Source organism: Podarcis liolepis (assembly GCF_965112155.1).
Source record: "Podarcis liolepis genome assembly, chromosome: 8".
NCBI lineage: Eukaryota > Metazoa > Chordata > Lepidosauria > Squamata > Lacertidae > Podarcis > Podarcis liolepis.
Genome location: NC_139560.1, coordinates 24,841,181 through 24,861,802, shown reverse-complemented (window position 1 = coordinate 24,861,802; position 20,622 = coordinate 24,841,181). Strand labels below are relative to the sequence as shown.

Sequence of the window (20,622 nt, the reverse complement as noted above, 5' to 3'; positions counted from 1 at the left end):
TTGCTCAACAATTGTAGTATTTTTGGTAAGCTCACTAGCTAATCTGTGACGTATGTTGAACGCTTGTAGTACAGAAAAAGCCTCCAGGAACTATTCAAGAATTGCAAGATGCCAGCAAACAAAGGAAAGGAAGAAATGAAATTTATAGGCAATGGTGCAGCATGGACACCGTTATCAAACACGGAATAGCCAGCTCATTTTAGCGTTAATGAAAATGACTTGTTTATCACCACACCACCCCAGAGCATGCATGTGAAAGGTTATATAAGAATGATTCCCAGCAAATAGGCCAGATGTGTTTGGGACTGATAATTGCTCAGTCCTCAGAGACTGAACAGTTTTGCTTTTCCTTGGATATGAAAGCGAGATGGAAAATATACAAAACACCAGTCTCCCTTCTGTATTCAAGTCACTATAGGGGTTTCCCCTCCCTTTGCCCTCATTCCAACCACATTCCTTATGCTGCCTGAGTCCAGGCATAAGTTCCTTTGACCACCGTCTTTTTGAGTTGTTGGTAGACCATCACAGGGGTGAGCAAAAGAAAGCACCCTTTGAGTTTGGGTTGCAATGTCTGTGGCTGAAAAGCTCTTAATTACTGAGATCATGAGGTCCCTCGCCGCTTATTCTGGGAGGAGGACAATGCCAGCTAACTACAGGGCCAGTCTTCTGAAGGCCAAATGCCCTGGCATGAGGAATCAGTCTTGGGGGGTCCTGCAGATCCTCCCTGCTTCTTGTGTTGGAGAGCTGTCATTGAGGTTGTTTGGGAAACTAGACATCTTTCAGAGCTCAAGTTGGCCACTGGCACTGTTGCTTCCTCACCCAAAAGGTCACCTGTGTGGTGAGCGAGTCCTTTTGGAAATAGCCAAGGCAGTGCTGAATGCCTCCTGTGCAAAAGTCAGCAGCCTGGGGGTTTTCTTTTATTTCTTATTCAAACTACATTCCTTGTGCTGCTTGCAGCCAGGTGGGTGTTCCTTTCCCTTTACCACCCTTGCTTTGGGAACAGGTCAGAAGAAACCATGCTTTGAATCTGGGCTGTGCTTCCAATTCCTTAATTACAGAGATGGGATATTTACTTCCAAGGGTGGCTGTGAAAGAGATTAATAGCTACTGGACAGATAGTATATTTAAAGACCCATTTCTTGGTGACTAGGTCAATGGAGACTATCCAAACATATCGTAGTGCATCCTTAGTTTTAGTATATACAGAATAGTTATAGGGTGAGTATGACTTTAGGACTTCAGGACGCGGGTGGTGCTGTGGGTTAAACCACAGAGCCTAGGACTTGCCGATCAGAGGGTCGGCGGTTCGAATCCCCACAACGGGGTGAGCTCCCGTTGCTCGTTCCCTGCTCCTGCCAACCTAGCAGTTTGAAAGCACGTCAAAGTGCAAGTAGATAATTAGGTACCGCTCCGGCGGTAAGGTAAACGGCGTTTCTGTGCGCTGCTCTGGTTCTCCAGAAGTGGCTTAGTCATGCTGGCTACATGACCCAGAAGCTGTACGTGGGCTCCCTCGGCCAATAAAGCAAGATGAGCGGCGCAACCCCAGAGTCGGCCATGACTGGGCCCCTTTACCTTTTATGACTTTTGTTAAAGATGCAGTTTATCATTGATTTGGGCCTCTAGAATTTCTTTTGCTTCTCTTCAGATGTCAGTGTTTTGTACTCTACTGTTTTGATTCAGCTAGTGGCAGACTGGAGACACTTTTTTTTTCTTTTTGCATTAGAGGAGGGCCCTACTGGGCTAGGCCAAAGGCCCATCAAGTCCAGGAACCTGTTATCACAGTGGCAACCATGTGCCAATGGGAAGCCCGCAAGCTGGATCTGGGCACAGCAACACTCTCCTCACCTCTGATTGCCAGCAATTGGTATTCATAGACACACTGCTTCTGACCGAGATCCCTGAGTTCCCCAATCATAATTTGGATGGGAACAAAATTTCTTAAATGTTAGGCTTGGGACTATATGGTTTGTGTCTTTTGTGGCCACAAGTTATAGGAAAGGTGCTAAGAGGCAAGATAGCTGAGATGATGGATTCCTGATTGGGAGGGAAGCACAGGGCATTAGAGATAGGGATATTGGACTGTGAATCAGATCAGGGGAACCTTCTACAGACCTATTTTGAACCACAACTCCCACCAGCCCAAGCAATCTGGTGGGCTGATGGGAAGTGTGATCCGAAACATCTGGAAGGTCCCAGGTTGGGGAATGTTGCTCTACTCACAATTGCAGCCTCCTATTTCTGCTTTTGGTTTAAAGGTGGGTGAAGCGACTTCCGGGGTGGCGCCATCGGCAATGGTGGACTCCCTCTGAACTGGAGGGACTAGCTCTGCGTGAAACGGGTCTTTTCCGATACGGCGAAGCGGGGACCCAGCTAAAAATCACAGGCGGATGAAGCCTGTGACCATGGGACTCGGCGGGCACCCTTAGCGCCCCCCCAACCCGCAAAGGAACCCACTAACAGGCTCCGAAGTGAAGAGGGGGAAGTGGCGCGGTGCTGTGAGTCAACTGCTATTTCCGTGGAGCGAAGCCGCACAGCCGTTGCCGGAGAGCGCTGCCTTTTTCCTGGGACAATTTGGCTTCTAAAATAAGTAACCGTGAGTACTTAAACTTTGAACAATCGGACTTTAAATAAGGACTTGCGAGAAGAAAGGAATTGGACTTAAATTTTTACTTTAATTTGGTACTGAAACGGGAAGGTCTAAACAGGAAGTCAGCCTTCCGTTTCTTTGTAGACAGAGTAAAGCAAAGACAACGTAAACTAGAGCTCAGAAAATCGCTTCTAAAGGATTGGCTTTCATCATTTAAAATTGTTGAACCCCCCTTCGGCAGCAGGAGAAGAAGGGGGATCTTTTTTGGACTGTTTAAACCTGCAGAAGTGAGTTTAAAATAAAGTAACTTTCCACCGTCCTGATCCTGGAGCGGGGTGTCAGGACTGACGTTTTGAAGCTCATTGACCAGAGACAAACGTTTTTGACAGATAGCTAAAGGAAGAGAAACATAGTGATTCCATTGTTTCCTTTCACACTTTAAAGGAACAAATATTGACAAAATATCTCAAAAAGGATACTTTGTTGCAAGAACAAATAGAAGTTCTCCCCCTAGAGGGAGACTGTGAAACTGTAACTAATTCCAGGGAGCTTGTAGCTGTTTCAGATTACAATCGTGGGAATGGACTTGTGACCTTGTAGGACAATGTATTCAGAGGCTCTGTTGTGTGCTCTCTGTAAAACAAGTGCCCTACTGGAACAGTTAAGTGAGAAGATGGATTTGATGACTAATGCGGCCAGAATTTTTGAACAGGCAGTGGGAAACTATGTGGAGCCCACCCAGGAATTAGATCAGGAGTGTGTCCTGACAGAGCAGATGAGAGAAGAGGATGTTGCTGAATCTTGGGTGCCAGAGATGGAGGGAGCGGCGGCCTTGCAGGTACAAGAACTTTTGGATTCGACAAATGAACTTGGAAAAAGCCAGCTTTGGAAAGATAAAGTTTGGACTGGTCTGGAAATGGGGGATTGGATAGACCCCCCTATGCAAGGATGTTTGGACTTTCTGAGTCTGGCAATGGGCCGTGAGATGTTTGGAGCTGTGGGGGCTCTCAATTTCGGAGGGATTCTGAAACATCTTCTTAAATACCACATGGAGTTGAGTCTGGACTATGGAAAAGGGGCTGACTTGTTGAAAAGGGTCAAAAATATCACCAAGCTGGAGTTCCCACGAGTGAAAGGAGAATATGAAGAAGAGCTGCGGAAGGGACATGGAAGAGATTTAAGGGCCTCGGATATAAGGTTGCCAGGTTAATGCGCTAGATCAATGGGATAAAAAGGACTGACAAAACCCGGGACCAGGAGGAAGGGGCACTGGATGAAGATTGGATTGTTTTTATTTCTCAATCATTAAGATTGTTTTATAAAATTGATGAATGTTAGAAAAATGTTGGGACGAAATTACTTGGCTCTAGCAAAAATGTTGAAAGAATTAGGTAAGAATATTATGGTTGTGAGAAGTCGGTAAAAATAAGATTTAAGTTTTAAGGTTATAAGATAAGATGGAAATAGATTAAGGTAATGTAATGACAGAATACTATGAAATATGGAAAGGATTTGCTGCATAATTATTAACCAGGATACAAAAAAAGGGAGGAGAAGGAGGTCAAAGAAAGAAGGTAATGAGAGTTGAGGATTTGAGAAAGATGGATTTATTTTTGTTTGTTTGCGGTGTATTTTTGTTTTTTGAATTTGTATTGTTTGAGGTGGTTTGTTTTTTCTTTGTTTTTTCTATTTTCTTTTTCTGCTTTGTTTCTTCTTTGTAATTTCAAAATTTTTCAATAAATATCATATTTTAAAAAAAAATAAAGGTGGGTGAAGCATAAGGAAAGCATGTCAGTACCTCTCAGCTAGTTTTGTTCCAGATCCCATTTGGAGTTATTTCCATGAAAATGTAGTCTCTTGCAGTTATTGGGAAATGGTTACATTGGCATTAATGCTTCCAGTGGACAAAGATCAGAGATAACAGTTTTCCCCTTGAAAATAGAGAACCCAGATGCACCCAAACAGGCCATGGAATATGCTCTTTTTGCTGTTTCCATAGTAACTGAAATGAAAGATGGCTCCTGTGACCGAGAAGTGTCTGTTCAGACTGTTGTCCCATTTTTTCCTCATCCAACTGGTATATATCCACAAACCTGTCAAAGCAGTCATGCAATCAAACATGAAGAACTTTAGTAACTAGTTCCCTGTAGGGTATAAAGAAGTAATGTCTATATGGTGGTATCCAGTTTTTCAACTGGAACTATAAAAGGATTGTAAAAGGAAGAGCCTGTAAACAATTTCAGAGCTAATTCTGCTAGCGAACCTCATTTGTAAATGAAGACTTTGTCAAATTAAATTGAAAGCAGGTAGTAACTATGAAGTGCTCTCTGTACTCTAATAATTTAGAACTTTAGGATAGTGTAACTATCTAGTTTCCTTTTAAAACAAGTTCAAAGAGAGAGAAACCCTTCCCATTAAGTGACGTCGAGTCAGAAAATTGAAAGTCACCGGTTACACCAAATGAGCCCCAAACAAGTTGTAACCTACTGAGCAAAACTCCATTCACAATTCCACCACACCTCTTGCAGTCACAAAGAGATCAATTGCATCTTGCAGTTGTAGGCATATAGAATAGATAAGAACAGGAGATTACATTGAAAGCATTTGTATATCACCCTGATAAATCTACACATGTCTATTTTGCCATGTGTATATGCTGTGGGAATCTAATGCACGGCCAAATAGATTTCACTGCATGGAAAGTACATGCAGATTTTCTATAGGATGTGATATCCATGCCAGAAAATGTTGCACATACAGGAGCCCTAAGAAGGTCCCAAGACTTTGGCCAGTTATATGGCTTGGGCTCACATCTTAGGATCTTGGCTATTAGGGGAACAGGATGCACAGATGACTTATTTTCCTGTTTTGGTGCTTCCATGCAGCCACTTCATTGGAAAGATAGTCAAGACCTCCATTTTGGATGTTATGAAGGACAGGAAATAGGAAGTATGAATCACGTGTGCTTCCTATCGTCTCTCCTCTTGAAGCTCGAAAACATATGCATTTGTAGCCACTGCACATGCTTTCATCATATTAGTTGGGAGGTGTCTCACAGTGAAATTGGGCCTAGATTTACCACCATCAAAATAAAGATTATCAGTTATGGCTTGGTGCTGTTGAATTTCAAGTTCTTCATAAAGCTGTGCACCACCAGAATGCATGGGCCTATTGAGAATGAGTCCTTACAGCAATTTTATATGGGATTATTATATCTGAATGGAATGGGATGAAAATTGTTAAGATTTTGAAACGCAGAAAAAATGTAGAAGAACGAAGACTCAAATCTAGCACGCTGGGAGTACAGTTTGATAAAATCATATAATTTGACATATGAATAATTGGCATTAATAATTGTATTACTTGGATAAAATTGGTATTTTAGCCAATTAATGAGGCTGATAGTGGAATGGTATTGGAAAATCAATAAAAACATATTAAGAGAGAAAGAGAGAGAGAGAGAGAGAGAGAGAGAGAGAGAGAGAATGAGTCCTCTGCCTTCTCTTTGCAGTCGGTTTATTGTAAATTAATATTATATCGTTAGAATGTGCCATGCATCCTGGGGACAGACAAGTCCCATGTCATTGAGATGGGGAGAAAATGACAAGGGTTATAAACCTAGTATTCAATCTCTTTACTTCACTTGGAAAAACACAGAAGCAAAATGTCAATGGCATGGCTTGGTTGAGTTCAAAGGCCAAAACAAATTTTATGATTCTCTGTCAATGAGATTGAGGGGACATGACGTCTTTCTGGTCTGGAACACTCTCCTTTTGCATCTATGGACTCTAAATAACCCAGGGCTGGGAATGAGCAGGAAAGCAATCAATCTGTTTTTATAAAGAAAGGAATTATATAGAACAGGGGTGGCCAACTCCTAGGGGTGGGCATAATGCACAGTGTCAGGAGCTCCAGAGAAGGGACCATTACTTAGTGGTAAAGCATATGCCTTGCATGTAGAAGGTCCCTGGCTCAAAGCCAGCCATCCTTAGTCTTTTTTTTTAAAAAAACAGATTAGGTGGCACCCGATTGGAAAGACTTCTGCCTGAGATCTTGAGGAACTGCTGTCAGTCATAAGATGAAGCCAAGCTCTCCTCGCTGTGATGTTCCCTTTTTCTTCCACAATAGTCTCCTGGGGCCAGCTCTAGTTTGAGATCCTCTGGAAGGTCTCATCTTCCTAGTGGGCTTATCTGGCAGTGGTTTGCAGTCCTCAGAGCAAGAAGGAGCTTCTGGCTGCCATTTTAAGCTCCTGCACAATGTATCGTTGCTCTAGGGTGTTGTGGGAAATAAAAATGGCATCTAGACCTAGCCACTCACACAATGGGGAGCCCAGGGCAGGCATTAGTGGTGAACTCTGCTAGGATTGCAGCAGCTGTCCAAAGATGCCGGCCCTTCATTGTCCCCATGGGTCCAGTGGCGGGGGAAAAATTGTGTCAGAGTCTGAATGCTGCCTGTGAGATGCCACTGCTATAGAAGGATGATGACAGCAGACAGAAAAGAATACAGTGGTGCCTCGCAAGACGAAAAGAATCCGTTCTGTGATTCTCTTCGTCTAGCAGTTTTTTCGTCTTGCGAAACAAGCCCATTGAAGGATTAGCGGATTAGCGCTTTTAGCGGCTTATCTGCTGATCGGATCAGCTGATAAGCGGCTTAGCGGCTTAGAAAAAGGAGGGGGAAAGGGAAAAAAACTAGCAGGAACTCGCAAGACATTGTCGTCTTGCGAAGCAAGCCCATAGGAAATTCGTTTTGCGAAGCACCTCCAAAATGGAAAACTCTTTCGTCTAGCGAGTTTTCCGTCTTGCGAGGCATTCGTCTTGCGGGGCACCACTGTAATTACTGCTGCAAAGAGCTAAAGCCTGGTACATATGATTTGCATGGTTTTTTTTAGCTGATTCCCTCCCCACCCACCCACACTTGTGGTAGCACTCTCATAATGTCAGATGTGACTTTCTGGCCTTTTCACCACATTAAAACTTTCTACAAGCACAGCAGGGAGCAACCTCAGCACACACCGAAGAGGGGGAAATGGCTGACAATAGCACAGTAGTCATGTGTCTTAGCCTTGAGGTGGTTGCACTAGAGGTTTTGTGTGTGTGTTTTAGCTGACTTGGAAACCAAACAAGCAATGTTCAGGAAACTGACATAAGTTTGCTTTGTTTGCAATCTAAACCTTAGGTTAGTTTTCCTGGAAAAGAGGCACATCCTGGAAAAGAGCCGGGATGTGATGCTATCACAGAAAGGATGTTGTCTAGATAGTGGAGGAGGTTACTCTTAGGGTGTTTAGCATTGGGAGTTCAGCAAATGATATGATTAGTATTTGCACTCATACATTTTGACAGGCCATCATTGAGTTTCATCACACCTTAGGTCAGAATGGAAGCGTCAGTAACTTGGGGTGCATGTCTTAAAGATGAGGTGAGCATTATGATCACTTCTCCACTTCAGGTTTTGTTGTGGGGTATAGAAGGTCTTGAATGCCACACCGCTTCTTTTGCATGTGCTTTTTCTGGAGTCATTGGAGCTTTTTCTCACCAGAGTTTGGTGTACCAGCCCAGATTCTGTAATGTGAATAGTTTCTGTTTCTCCTCAGTTCACTACTGTAGGGATATCGCGGAGTGGGCAGTGGGGTCTGGAGGGAGCACACTCCCCACCAGCAGGCAGTCACAGTCTGCCTGCACGTGTGACCCTGGGGTGCAGGGCACATCCCCCCCCAGACAAGCCACAGCTGTCTGTACATCGTTCCCTCTGTCTGACCTTTTGCGGTCTCAGCAGTCTGCGGTGTCCTGTCTGTAACCTTTGTCCCTGAGACCTTTTTGTCTCCTTCGTCATACACTGTGCAAGGGGGAAATGACGCTGTGGAAACGGGTGCCAAAATAACTTTGTACCACCCCAAGATCTCGGGACGGAAGATGTGTAAAGGTTACAGGCCAAAATGTATTTGCCTGGCTTGCATATTTGTCTCAATAAAAGGAGGCTCCGCAGGCCTAGCGAGCAGCTCGCTTCAGCTCACCTGTGCGCAGCTCACTGATGATCAGCCCCAGGCTTGTGCCTTCACTTCACACTACTTGTCCACTAACTCAGTCATGGTGGATCATGAAAAGTACTGGATGACATCAGAATGCTGCATCTCCAATCAGAATTGAACATGTGATGATGTCACTGAGGGCAATGTAAATAAATCAGCAAACTTTTTTCTTGAGAAGTGCTGCAACATTTCTGAAAAGGGGAAAACTGTGAATAATTTTAGTCTGGCTCCAATGCTATTTTAGATCATTTTAAAAAAATGCATTACCAGCTCTGCAGATCCTACAACCTTAGGTGAAAATTCAGTGACCTGGTTGCTCATCAGTATGCCGCTGGTGTGAATCTGACCCTTTCAAAAGTACCTATGCAACCTTCACTTTTTGACATCCTTCTCTAAAGAGAGTTCTCCCTAGAACATTATCATTTTGACATTTGTTCCTTCTTTTCTCCACTTCATAGCTCAGCTATTACCTCAGCTCAGATTACTCACAGATGCACTTCTAATCCTTGTCCAGCCTTGTGTCTGTTACTGTATATTTCATCTTTAATTGGCCTATTACTTCACTAAAGGGAAGATGTCCAACACTGAACTTTTTTGTGCTTGTTGCCTCTTAGCGCACCTCCTTTCCCCTTTATCTGTTATGTTCTCTGTCGGATTTATCTTTGAAATTGTAACCGGAATCACCTGAGCCCTCGGCCTTTTGAGATCTCTCCATCTTCTCAGTGCCCTTTCCCCTCCACATAATGCTTATCAAACAGAATTTCTTCTTCATCCCTAATAGTAATTTTCTTTCTTTCTGTGGGTTCCTGCTCCTGAAAATCAAAGTACATCTCATGCCATACCACCTTTATTGTGGCCTCCACTGACAAGCCAGTTGAAGACTCCAAAAAAGACTGACAAAAAAGCCCTGTCAGGACCTACTGATGACTTGGGAGCCCTGTTGTTGCTGCTGCTGCTCCTCCTACTCCTAGTTATGAACTCCTACCTGTTCATTTGTCCTTCCTCTTTCTCTGGGACAAATCCCAACCATCAGACAGAGAGGGCTGCTGAGCCGCTCTTGTGCTTCCTCATTCATTTACTCTCTACCTCATTGTGGGATGGCACTAGGGACAGACAGATCAGTCTATTTCAAGTCAGCTTCACATGTGTTAGGAGGTCCCAGATTCAATTTCTGGCATCTCCAGGTAGTGATAGGCATGTCCCTAGTCTGAAATTACGCCAGTCAATGTTGACAGTACTGAACTAGACGAACCAATGGTCTGACTCAGGGCTTGTCTAGAAAGCCTAGAAAGCACAGGGCTGAGCAGTTTTCTGTTTGCCCTGCCACTTTCCTCAGGAAAACCCGCTCTTTAGTGCGGAATTGGAGCGAATGTCAATCAGAGGAAAACTTCAGGTTTTCCTGGGGGAAAGCAGCAGAGCAAGCTGAGGTTTGGGTGAGCCCTCAGTGTAAGAAAATTCCCTGTTTATTCATCATCATCATCATCACAAATTTTATTTATACCCTGCCCTCCCCGGCAAAAACCAGGTTCAGAGCAGCTAACATCAAATATATGACACATTACCATAAAATCAAGCAATCAGTTAAAATACATCTTAAAATCAAATTAGAATCAAAGTGAAACCCAATCAGATGGCAATCCTCAAAGTAGGAATGAGGACCTTAAATGCTCATAAGTATTCCATTTTGTTTCTGCATCAATCAGCACATCTTTTAAAACAGCATGCGATGATTCACATTTTTTATGTATCTATTTTTTTACAAAGCGTACACTATTGTATGCAATTTTCCCTTAAAATTTGATTCTTTTTACCCATTTTAGCCCAAAATGAACATTTTAAAAAATGCCTTTAACCTAGAATACACATTTTACACACCTGTGTTATATTTATGAACCAAAAACTGAATTACAATTTTCAGAAAATGCGAAAAGTGAGGAATAACTGCATTCTGATTAGCATGTTTGTCTAGGAAGTTCAGGCTAATGTGGACCAAATGAAATCCTCAGACAGTTGGAACACTTCCTATACTGCTGCAGTGCAGCAGATCTTTTTTTTTCTCCCTGACAGTGGATAGTCTGCCTAGCCACGCCACACCTTCCAGTTCCCCAGCCTCCGCTCCCACAGTCCACCTCCTTACCATCCGTGTTTCTAGGGAGAGAGTGTGGGAAACAGGCAGCCAATCCTAGTGAGTAGTAGTAGCTGCCACCCACTTACCATGTGGGAGGAGTCAGTGCACAGTGGGAGTGGACAGCTAAGCCCCTCCCTCTAACCTGGAGTTGGCACTAAGCTGCTGTTAAGACACTAGTTTTTATTTCAGCTCATTGGTCTTATACCAAGTCAACCCATTGGTCTATCTAGCTCACTATTGTCTACACCAATATCTACCAACTTGGTGCTCAGTTGTCCTGGCTAGGGCTGATGGGATTTGCAGTCCGAACTATTGTAAGGGGCACCAAATCTACACTAACCAACAGCAGTGCCCCAGGCTTTCAGCCAGAGGTCTTTTTTTTTTTTAACCTAGAGATGCCAGAGATTGATATCTTCTGCATGCAAAGTAAGTCCCACTGAGCTACAGCCCTTCAAAATTCATTGTTTTATACCAGGGTAGGCAATCTACACGACATAGATTGCACAGGCTCAGATATCGCTTTTTACTGGCTCGTCCATAGACTGGTCGTTTTGGAGAAGAAGATAATTTTATGAAGAGAAAAGCTTAATGGGGCCAGTAAAGCCCTAAACGGCCTCAGTCCTATATAGCTGAAGGAGTGTCTCCACCCCCATCGTTCTGCCCGGACACTGAGATCCAGCACCGAGGGCCTTCTGGCGGTTCCCTCATTGCGAGAAGTGAGGTTACAGGGAACCAGACAGAGGGCCTTCTCGGTAGTGGCACCCGCCCTGTGGAACGCCCTCCCTTCAGATGTGAAGGAAATAAGCAGCTATCTTCCCTTTAAAAGACATCTGAAGGCAGCCCTGTTTAGGGAAGTTTTTAATATTTAATGCTGTATTGTTTTTAACACTTGATTGGGAGCTGCCAATGGCTGGGGAAACTCAGCCATATGGGCAGGGTATAAATAATTTATTATTATTATTATTATTATTATTATTATTATTATTATTATTATACAGGAGCAGACCCTTGGCATTGCATTGCCTGTGCTTCACTTAATGCATGTTTAAATAGATCACAAAAAATGATTAAATGCTTCATGGTTCTGAATCCAATAGATGGTTCTAAGCACTGTGATTTTGGTTATTGTTTTGAAATCGTTTCACACATTGGATCTAAGCCCCACCCCCACCCCCTATTTCAAGGATTTAGCTTTCTAGTACATTAAACAAGATGAGGATAGAGGCAGGTCCTTTCACCCTTCTAGTAAAATTCTTCTTGGGACTCCACTGAACTTGATGGATCTGGACTGGGGAATCTGTGGCCCTTTGCGTGCTGTTGGCTTGCAACTTTCATCAGCTCCAGATAACAGGCCCAATGGTCAGCAACATCTGGAGACCACGGGTTTCCCTCTCTTGCCCTAGACTGTAGAAAACAATGGATTAAAATGCTGTAAGGAAATTGTTGCTCAATTGATTTGAATGGAGTGATTCCTCACTAGGTCAAATTACACAATGAATGGAAACACCATTGTATTACTTTTTTAAAAAATGCAGACCATGGTGGGAAAGCAAATTCAGTACCTTGTTTTATTTATAGAAAACGGCGCTGAGCCATGCTTGGGATTGTATCTTAGTCATGCATTTGACACATGAATCTACGGCTGCTGTAATGAAATATGCAGCTAAATCTGTAGGCATTGTGCATGTTTTCTGTATCCAAGTTATAGATAGTCTGTTGTATTGTCATCGGGTGCTGTTTAAAAGGTGTTGAGTAAGTTTCCACTCAGACTGTTAAATACCGGTGGCATTCAGGGAATCTCTTATGCCTCGTGAAATCAGATCTTCCCCCTTCCCTTCCCCTGGAATGGAAAAGCTGGGAGGCGCTGCCAAAAATGAATAAGCAACCATAATGAAACATGTCATATACATCCTGCTTGTATTATATTTCAGCTCTGCAAAAAGAAAGTAATATATTATTTAAAAATCTAAAGTAATTCACTTTGCTAAACCTCTCAATCCAATATCAATGCAACAGTTACTTTCATGACATATGTAACTTGCACCTCCATTTAAAATCCCAACCAGCTAAAGAGGAAAGTCATATGGATTTTGAAAGACTTTGTTCAATACATTGCTTGCTTATTATAGCTTACAGATTTAAAGCTACAACTATTCGGGCAGGAGTTTGGTTTTTATTTTTACTTTCCTTTTTGCATGAAAAGTGGGTGCATAAGGAGTGCTGGTGTTTCTCCTCTCAAGGAGCCAATGAAAGAGTCAAATTGCCGTGCCCAAATTTATCAATGGGTGCCGCTGGCTACAGAGTGCCTGCTGAAGCCAGGTTTCTAATAGATTGCAATTCATTTTAAGACTCCACCTTCACAACCAGAAGGCGGAATGCCCTACTCTTCTTAAAGTGCCACTTTTGCAAGCAAAGAAAGCTACATGCCATAGGGATCCTCTGGTACAGCAGGTAGACAAACATCATGCTTGCAGAATTGGCTTTGTTTACCACTAGAACACCAAGGTTCGCTAATCAAAGCCTGGTTCAAGTCATGGCTATGGGGGTGGAGCTGGATGTGAGGCATGGTTTGGGGGCACAGCCAGATACAGTGGTGCCCCGCAAGACGAATGCCTCGCAAGACGGAAAACCCGCTAGACGAAAGGGTTTTCCGTTTTGGAGGTGCTTCGCAAAACGAATTTCCTATGGGCTTGCTTCGCAAGACGAAAATGTCTTGCGAGTTCCTGCGGGGTTCCCCCCCCCTTTTCCCAAGCCGCTAAGCCGCTTATCAGCTGATCCTAAGCCGCTAAGCCGCTTATCAGCTGATCCGCTAAGCTGCTTAACAGCTGATCCGCTAAGCCGCTAAGCCGCTTATAAGCTGATCCGCTAAGCCACTAAACTGCTTATCAGCTGATCCGCTAAGCCGCTAATGGGCTTGCTTCGCAAGACGAAAAAACCGCAAGACGAAGAGACTCACGGAACGGATTCTTTTCGTCTTGCGAGGCACCACTGTACCTCTTGCACCACATGCAACTTGGGTTAACTTGCATATTCTAAAGCAAATCTGCACCTGAGTTACTGCAGACCAGTTACTGCAGACCAGGCATTCCAACACAAAAGTCTTTAAGTGACCAGTCCAAGGCAACTGATCAATTTTCCTATATTGAGGCACAGAACAGTGCAGCTTGAGAACTAAGAAATTAGCAGAACAAGCAGTCTAGACATCCCTGAGAATGCCTTGCCTCACAAACATGACATGAGACCACAGCGTGCTTCTCGCTAGGATTCCTCAGCAACTGACATTCGGAAGCACACCACCTCTGATCCAGAAGATAACATATAGCCACTGTGATGGGAAGCTATTGATAGCCTTCTTCTCCATAAATATGTCTAACCCCCTTCTAAAGACACCCCAGTTGAGGGCCACCAACATATCTTGTGGTAGCAAATACCTTTGGTTAGCTGCACGGTGTAAAGAAGTACTTTCAGAACAGACAACAGCATTCAGCTTCATTTTTGACACTGGTTCTAGTAGTAAGAGAAAGGGATAAAAACATCTTTCTTCACATTATGCATAATTTCCTACATCTCTATCATGTGCCCCCTTACTCGAAACCCCACATTGCAGTGCATTATGCAGCGCATCATTTGGTGCCAGATGCCCAAGAAGGTGGAAAATCATTTTCCAGCCCTGTCATATATATTTTTTGCATCCATTTATATATACACATGCATATTATACAATCTAATCCCTCCCTGGCATTTAGTGCCTATTATCAGTAATCCCCCTAGTTCTTCTGAAACATGCTGCCCCCATTTGCTGAGCCAAACTTGCATTATTTTGCATCTGAAATGTTACCAGCATCCGGTGCATCTTATGACCAGTAACCCAAAAAGCACAGAATTTTAGGCTTCTCTGCAGACTTTTAAAAGATCACACAAAAACTAAACACCTGACCCGAGGCTGACCAGAGACCACATGTGATGGCTTTAATGTGACTACTGTTTTTATTATCTTAATATGACATCATTGGCCATCTGGCTGGTTTGAAAGGGAAAGCAGGCTCTAATCCTGTGCTGTAATAGTAACTAAGAAGCGCACGAGTAAATCTCTTGGATTTTTTTTTACGTTTTGCTCTTGAAACTAACAGACCCGTTTTGCTTGTAGTCATAAAATGCTATTTTTGTAGCTCTGTGCCTTCCAGTTTATTTTGCTACATTACACACACTTTGTAATATTTTGCATTTATCCACTTATTTTTGGTTTGCACCTTTGATGCACAACACACACAAAGTAGCCTTCACTAACCAGGTACCTTCCAGATGTTTTGAACTACAGTTCCCATCAGCCCCAGCAAGCATGGCCGATGGTCAAGGATGATGGGAAATGTAGTCCAGAGCATCTAGAGGACACCGGGTTGGCACAGACTGAAATAAAGCAACCAGTGATTATGGACTGCTAGGCTATACTGTACTAACTTACCTGGAAGTAATACCAATTGAACTCTTTAAGTTAAATTGCACAGAAGATGTAGGAGATGGCTTGAATAAAGAAAAGGCCTATATGTACATAGTTTTCAAATGGACTTTTCTAGTTAATGTTAATGGTCCTAACAGTGCATTGGCTCAAACCACAGTTTACCATTTTGTGGATGAACTTCAGGATAATGGACCTGGGAGTGCAGGGAGAGGTACAAACAACCAAACATAGGAAACAGCCTCATAACATTTGAGACCCTTTGGTCCATCTAGCTCAGTATTGTCTACACTGACTGCCAGCAGTTCTCCAGGGCTCCAAGCAGGGTTCTCTCCCAGTCCTACCTTGAGATACCAGTGATAGAATCATAGAAACCTGGACCTTCTGCATGCCAATCAAAACTGCCCAACCTTGGTTCTGGAGATGCTCTACCCTTGAGCTACAGCCCTTCTCTCTGCACTATTGAAAAGGAAAGAGAAAAGGGTGGTAACTGAAAGACATGTGGCAGTGATGGGTCGCAGATATGAAGATGCTGACCTGTGGTGATGTGAACATAGGAACGTAGAGCATAGGAAACATCTAGGAAACTGGGACGCTGCCTTACACCAAGGCCATCTAGGACTGACTGAGAATGGCTCTCCCAGCCCTGCCTAGAGATGAACCAGGGACTTCCTGCATATAGAACATGTGCTGCAGCCCTTGCCCTGTGGAGAAGAGAGTGTGTGTGCTACAGGGTGCAAAGACATCGGACAAACAGACAGAGAGGTTCAGAGAGACCTGTGGAGGTGCAGACAGAGGGAAGCGGGATGCAGAAGGGAAAGGGTGGTTAACAGGAAATGCATTTGAATGAAAACATTTACAATAATGACCAAAGTGCTTCTCTTCTCCTCCTCACATACTCATGCAGCCCTCTTGTGGTAATAAAAATGCAAAAGTGGCCCTCATCTCAGATGTGATGCGAGTGGTCCACTCCTAGTTTAGGGTTATCCCATAAATGCTTAGAAGAAGAAGCTAATTCAAATTCAAATAGAGCTTTTTTTTTTAATTGTTCACTTAATTCCCCCTCTTTTTCTTTTTAAAAATAACTAAGGGCTCCGTCCCAAGAGAACTCTGCGCCTACTGCTTTGGACTGGAGAAGAACAAGGCGGAATAGGAGCTGAACAATACTACAAGATGCATAAAGTAAGCAGTCTGGTGGAGCAATATGTATTTCATGACAGTAGCCATTCCGTTTGCAGTTTGATTTATTTAATTTCATACTTCAAATGTATGGGATGAAGGGAAGCAATGAAGCTATGAAATGGTTTTGGCCTAGAGACTAAGCCCAGTTTTTATGAGGGAAAATTAGGATCCCCATTAGGATGTAGGAAACAAACAAGGCATATTATCCAGATAAGTATCAGAAACAAACGCCATCATCCGAGAAGCTAGGGCAAAGAGAGGGTTAGATAAAACGTTTGCACTAAGCATAACTTAGATTCCAAACCATTGTTTCGTTTCAGACATATAGGCAAACCATGATTTGAGAAGTTCTTTTCCTTGCCTCCCCTGAGAATTCCTCCAGCAGCCTCCAAGGGTGGAGCAACACCCCAAATCATAGTTTGGCCTTGCTGAATGGGGACTGATGGGGGCAGTGGCCCAGAAATACCCAGAGGGCACCAGTTGGGGGTGGCTGCCCTACATATTGCCAAGCTGCTAACTTGATTTTCCACAAAGCAAAATTTAAAGCGAATTTAGAGTTTCCTCGACAAGATGAAACTTCAGAGAAATTTTGAAGAAAGGTAAAGCCCTTTCAGTTGAAGTAACATTTCCCAGGGAGGTTTTTTCACATTCTTGTGTGTGATAGACCCAACAGTCACCCTTCTTTGCATCACTTGCAGTCACACCAACCTGTTTGTTCTTGATTTTAATTACAGGAGTGTACATCTTCTCTTCTCATGAGGTGGCCAAAGTATTGGAGCCTCAGCTTCAGGATCTGTCCTGAGTGCTCACTAGAAGGACAGATCCTGAAGCTGAGGCTTCAATACTTTGGCCACCTCATGAGAAGAGAAGACTCCCTGGAAAAGACCCTGATGTTGGGAAAGATAGAGGGCACAAGGAGATGGGGACGACAGAGGACGAGATGGTTGGACAGTGTTCTCGAAGCAACCAGCATGAGTTTGACCAAACTGCGGGAGGCAGTGGAAGACAGGAGTGCCTGGCGTGCTCTGGTCCATGGGGTCACGAAGAGTCGGACACGACTAAATGACTAAACAACAACAACACCACATTTTTATCAGCACTGCAGTAGATTGGAGGGGGGAGGTTAACCCTTTACTTTCCCACTCTGATCTTGATTAAAATCTCCACAGATTGAGGTCAAGCTTGGGGTAGGAGGAAGCTCCCATTAGCATCATGGGATCTTTTGTCCTTAGCTGAACTGCAACACTAGGGGAGGGGGGTGTTCATTGAGAGTGCAATGGGGGAGGAAAGGGTTAAACCACCCCTCACTGTGCACTGCATTCCTGATATTAAAAAAAAATCCCCCCTCTCTGGCTGCCTGCAATTAAATAAAGTAAAACCAGTGATGTGGCTGCAAGTCATACAGGAATAGTCAAATGTAGTTAGGCCCTTAGGATCATGATTTGTGAGGCTTTCCTACAAACTGCAGCAGAGTGCCTGCAGTTCTTTCAGTTTAGGTTGCTGACTCTGATATCTTTGTGCCTTGCAACCTGGGGGTGACAATGTTTTCCTTTCATGGCTTACTACATGCCAAGTTGCGCATATGCTCTGCATTTGTCCCGCCTTGCAAAATCATTTTAAAAATATATTCCGCCATGACTAGATCTTATGGATATCATCAGTGGTTTTCAGAAATAATTGACTGTTTGCGATTTGGGCTGGAAGAAAAGAGGAGCAAAAGAGGTTATGCTATGTGCCTCGTTTTTTTTAACGGTGTACTTTATGACAAGAAGTTGGACTCAGATCAAGAAGGATGCTTCTACGACAGCTTCAGAATGTGATTTTTTTTGCCAGTTAGTGTTAGCCATATAGAATGAAACATGTTCAGAAAATCGCCGACATTTTTTGTGGCACCTTATAAATTTTTAAACAATCCTTTTAAAATTAAAAATTAGGCTGAATGTAACATGCAACAGCATTTCCATGTTTTTTGTGGGATTTGTTTGCAATTGTCTCTTCAAAGGATGGTATGAAATGAGGGATAACTTGATAAAATTGTCTCTGAGCCAATGTGATCATTGTATAAACATGTCATTGCTAACCTAGTTATGACTTCATATAATTAGTTCCTCAAAAATTAAGAAGTAAACTTTATGTAGAAGCCACCAATTGCAAACTATATAGGTATATGTGTATGCATATATATGTTCATATACATGTCTGTGTTTATACACACACACGAGAGAGAGAGAGAGAGAGAGAGAGAGAGAGAGAAACACGGGCATACACATGGATGGTGGAGTTGCTATGTTCATCAATGGAGGAAGTGTGACTGAGCCATGAGACCCCAGCAACCCCCCTGAATACTTTGACTATGGGGGAGAGGACTTACTTGAACCCCCATGGTGGTTAGAAGTCTAGTAATGGGTCTACATGTGTACACCAACCCATAGGAGTGGTTCACTAGCAACCTTCTCTTATGTGGTCCTGCTGAAATAAATATAATTGTGTTCACCTAGGGCAGAACTGAACACTGCAAACAAATTACCGTATTTTTTGCTCCATAAAATGCACCTAGTTTTTAGAAGGGGAATGCAAGAAAAAAAAAAATTCTTTAAAGGGAGTGCTGAGCCGAGCCTGTATGCATCCCAGGCTCTGCTCAGCTCTCCCTTTCACGAGCCGCGTGGAGCATGTGTGCGGCGCATGCATTCCCCGAGAAGGGAGAAGGGCTCCGCGCGGCTCTTTAAAGGGAGCACGGCTCTTGGGGGCTTTTCCAGGAGGTGGGGGAAGGGACTGAGAGGCTAAGCCAGAAGCTAGAACAACAAGAGGGAGCACTGTGCAGCGATCCCTCTTGCTGTTCTGGCTTCTGGGATAGCTGTGCAGCCTGCATTCACTCCATAAGATGCACACACATTTCCCCTTACTTTTTAGGAGGGAAAAAGTGAGTCTTATAGGGCAAAAAATATGGTATTTGTATACAAGATTTTCTTCCCTTCCCTTCCCTTCCCTTCCCTTCCCTTCCCTTCACCATAATGTCCTAGAGTAGCAATACTCTATACAATTATGAAAACATAAAATTGATACAATTATAAGACAGGTAAAACCATTCCAAATGGAACCTGTTGTGTTTTTTACATGTGGAATCCATTTTTATTAGAGAGATGTGGCATTTTGAAGAAATGGCAAGGAGGAGATTAAACCTTTCCCCCCTTTTCTGTGCAACTCCCCTCCCTGTGGAGTTCTAAATTTAAGTTTATGAGTTAAATGAGTTTATTGGGGGAGGGGGAGAACCGTGGGGAAAGGTCTCTGAAGGCAAAATTATACACACACAACTTCAAACTGCCCCCTCTCAAAGCAGCTTTTTTCTAACAAGAAGATGACAGAGTTTTGTCACATCCATGCATGTATAACGCTTATTCTACCCTGGGTTTTCTCCCTCAGCATCACTTTCCAATAGACTCATGCTCCCTTGCTTTGTGCTGCTGCTAATCTTATTTATTGAAAATCTTGACAGGGAAATGTTATAAATAATTCCATTTAATATTCTAAGCATGAAAGATTTATCTAAATAATTGGGGGGGGGGGTAGAAAAGAGACCCTGAGCATTACTGAATTATACCCAACTATTGTATACCATCTAGATGGGGGAAATTGCTTTTTGTGAGGATGGGAAGAAATCAGCAAGATAAAATGTGCTTTCGAAGGCTTCCCCCCCCCCCATCCCTTTTCTATGCAACCTGTTCTGTCTGCTGTAATTGTATGTTTGGTATGTATCTATCGACAGAGAAGTCTAATTAGCATGAGGTGGCAAATATAAACTGATTAATACTGTAAATAATGCCTTTTTTGCACAAAAAACATCTTAACCTTTCGCAGAGTTGCCGCACACATTTGCAAGAAATGGATTGTGAAAATATGAACATCTCTTGTCGATAGTAATTATTCACAGACAAATATGATCCATCATTTTAACTTTCCATCTTTTAAGTTTTAAAGGTTACTTTTTAAAAGATGATTGGATAATTCATTTAAGAGGATGGATTTATTATGCGACTGGCTGATTGCAAAGGAGAACATAATTAAACCTTTTCAATTAAGAGAATAATTATTAGCAAGAGGCAAATACGGTGGCAAAACAGATATCCTCATAGTATTAATTTATACCACATGCATTCATAATCATAGAGCGCTGCTTTGGAGCACAGCCGAATAGTAATAGAATACATCCTTTGGTAACTGTCAGAAACGCCATGAATATTGGAGGC

At 43.1% G+C, this 20,622-nt stretch overlaps 1 protein-coding gene across 4 annotated transcripts in view; it reads left to right on the top strand.

Annotated features, from left to right (window-relative positions):
- The window catches only part of CPQ (carboxypeptidase Q), a 162,518-nt gene that overhangs the window by 102,772 nt on the left and 39,124 nt on the right, over positions 1-20,622 (top strand). For all 4 annotated transcript variants that reach the window (XM_083517355.1, XM_083517356.1, XM_083517357.1 and 1 more), the window contains one exon: positions 16,287-16,378. In XM_083517355.1, coding sequence (XP_083373481.1) covers positions 16,287-16,378 — 92 coding nt within the window. The remainder of the gene's footprint in view (positions 1-16,286; positions 16,379-20,622) is intronic.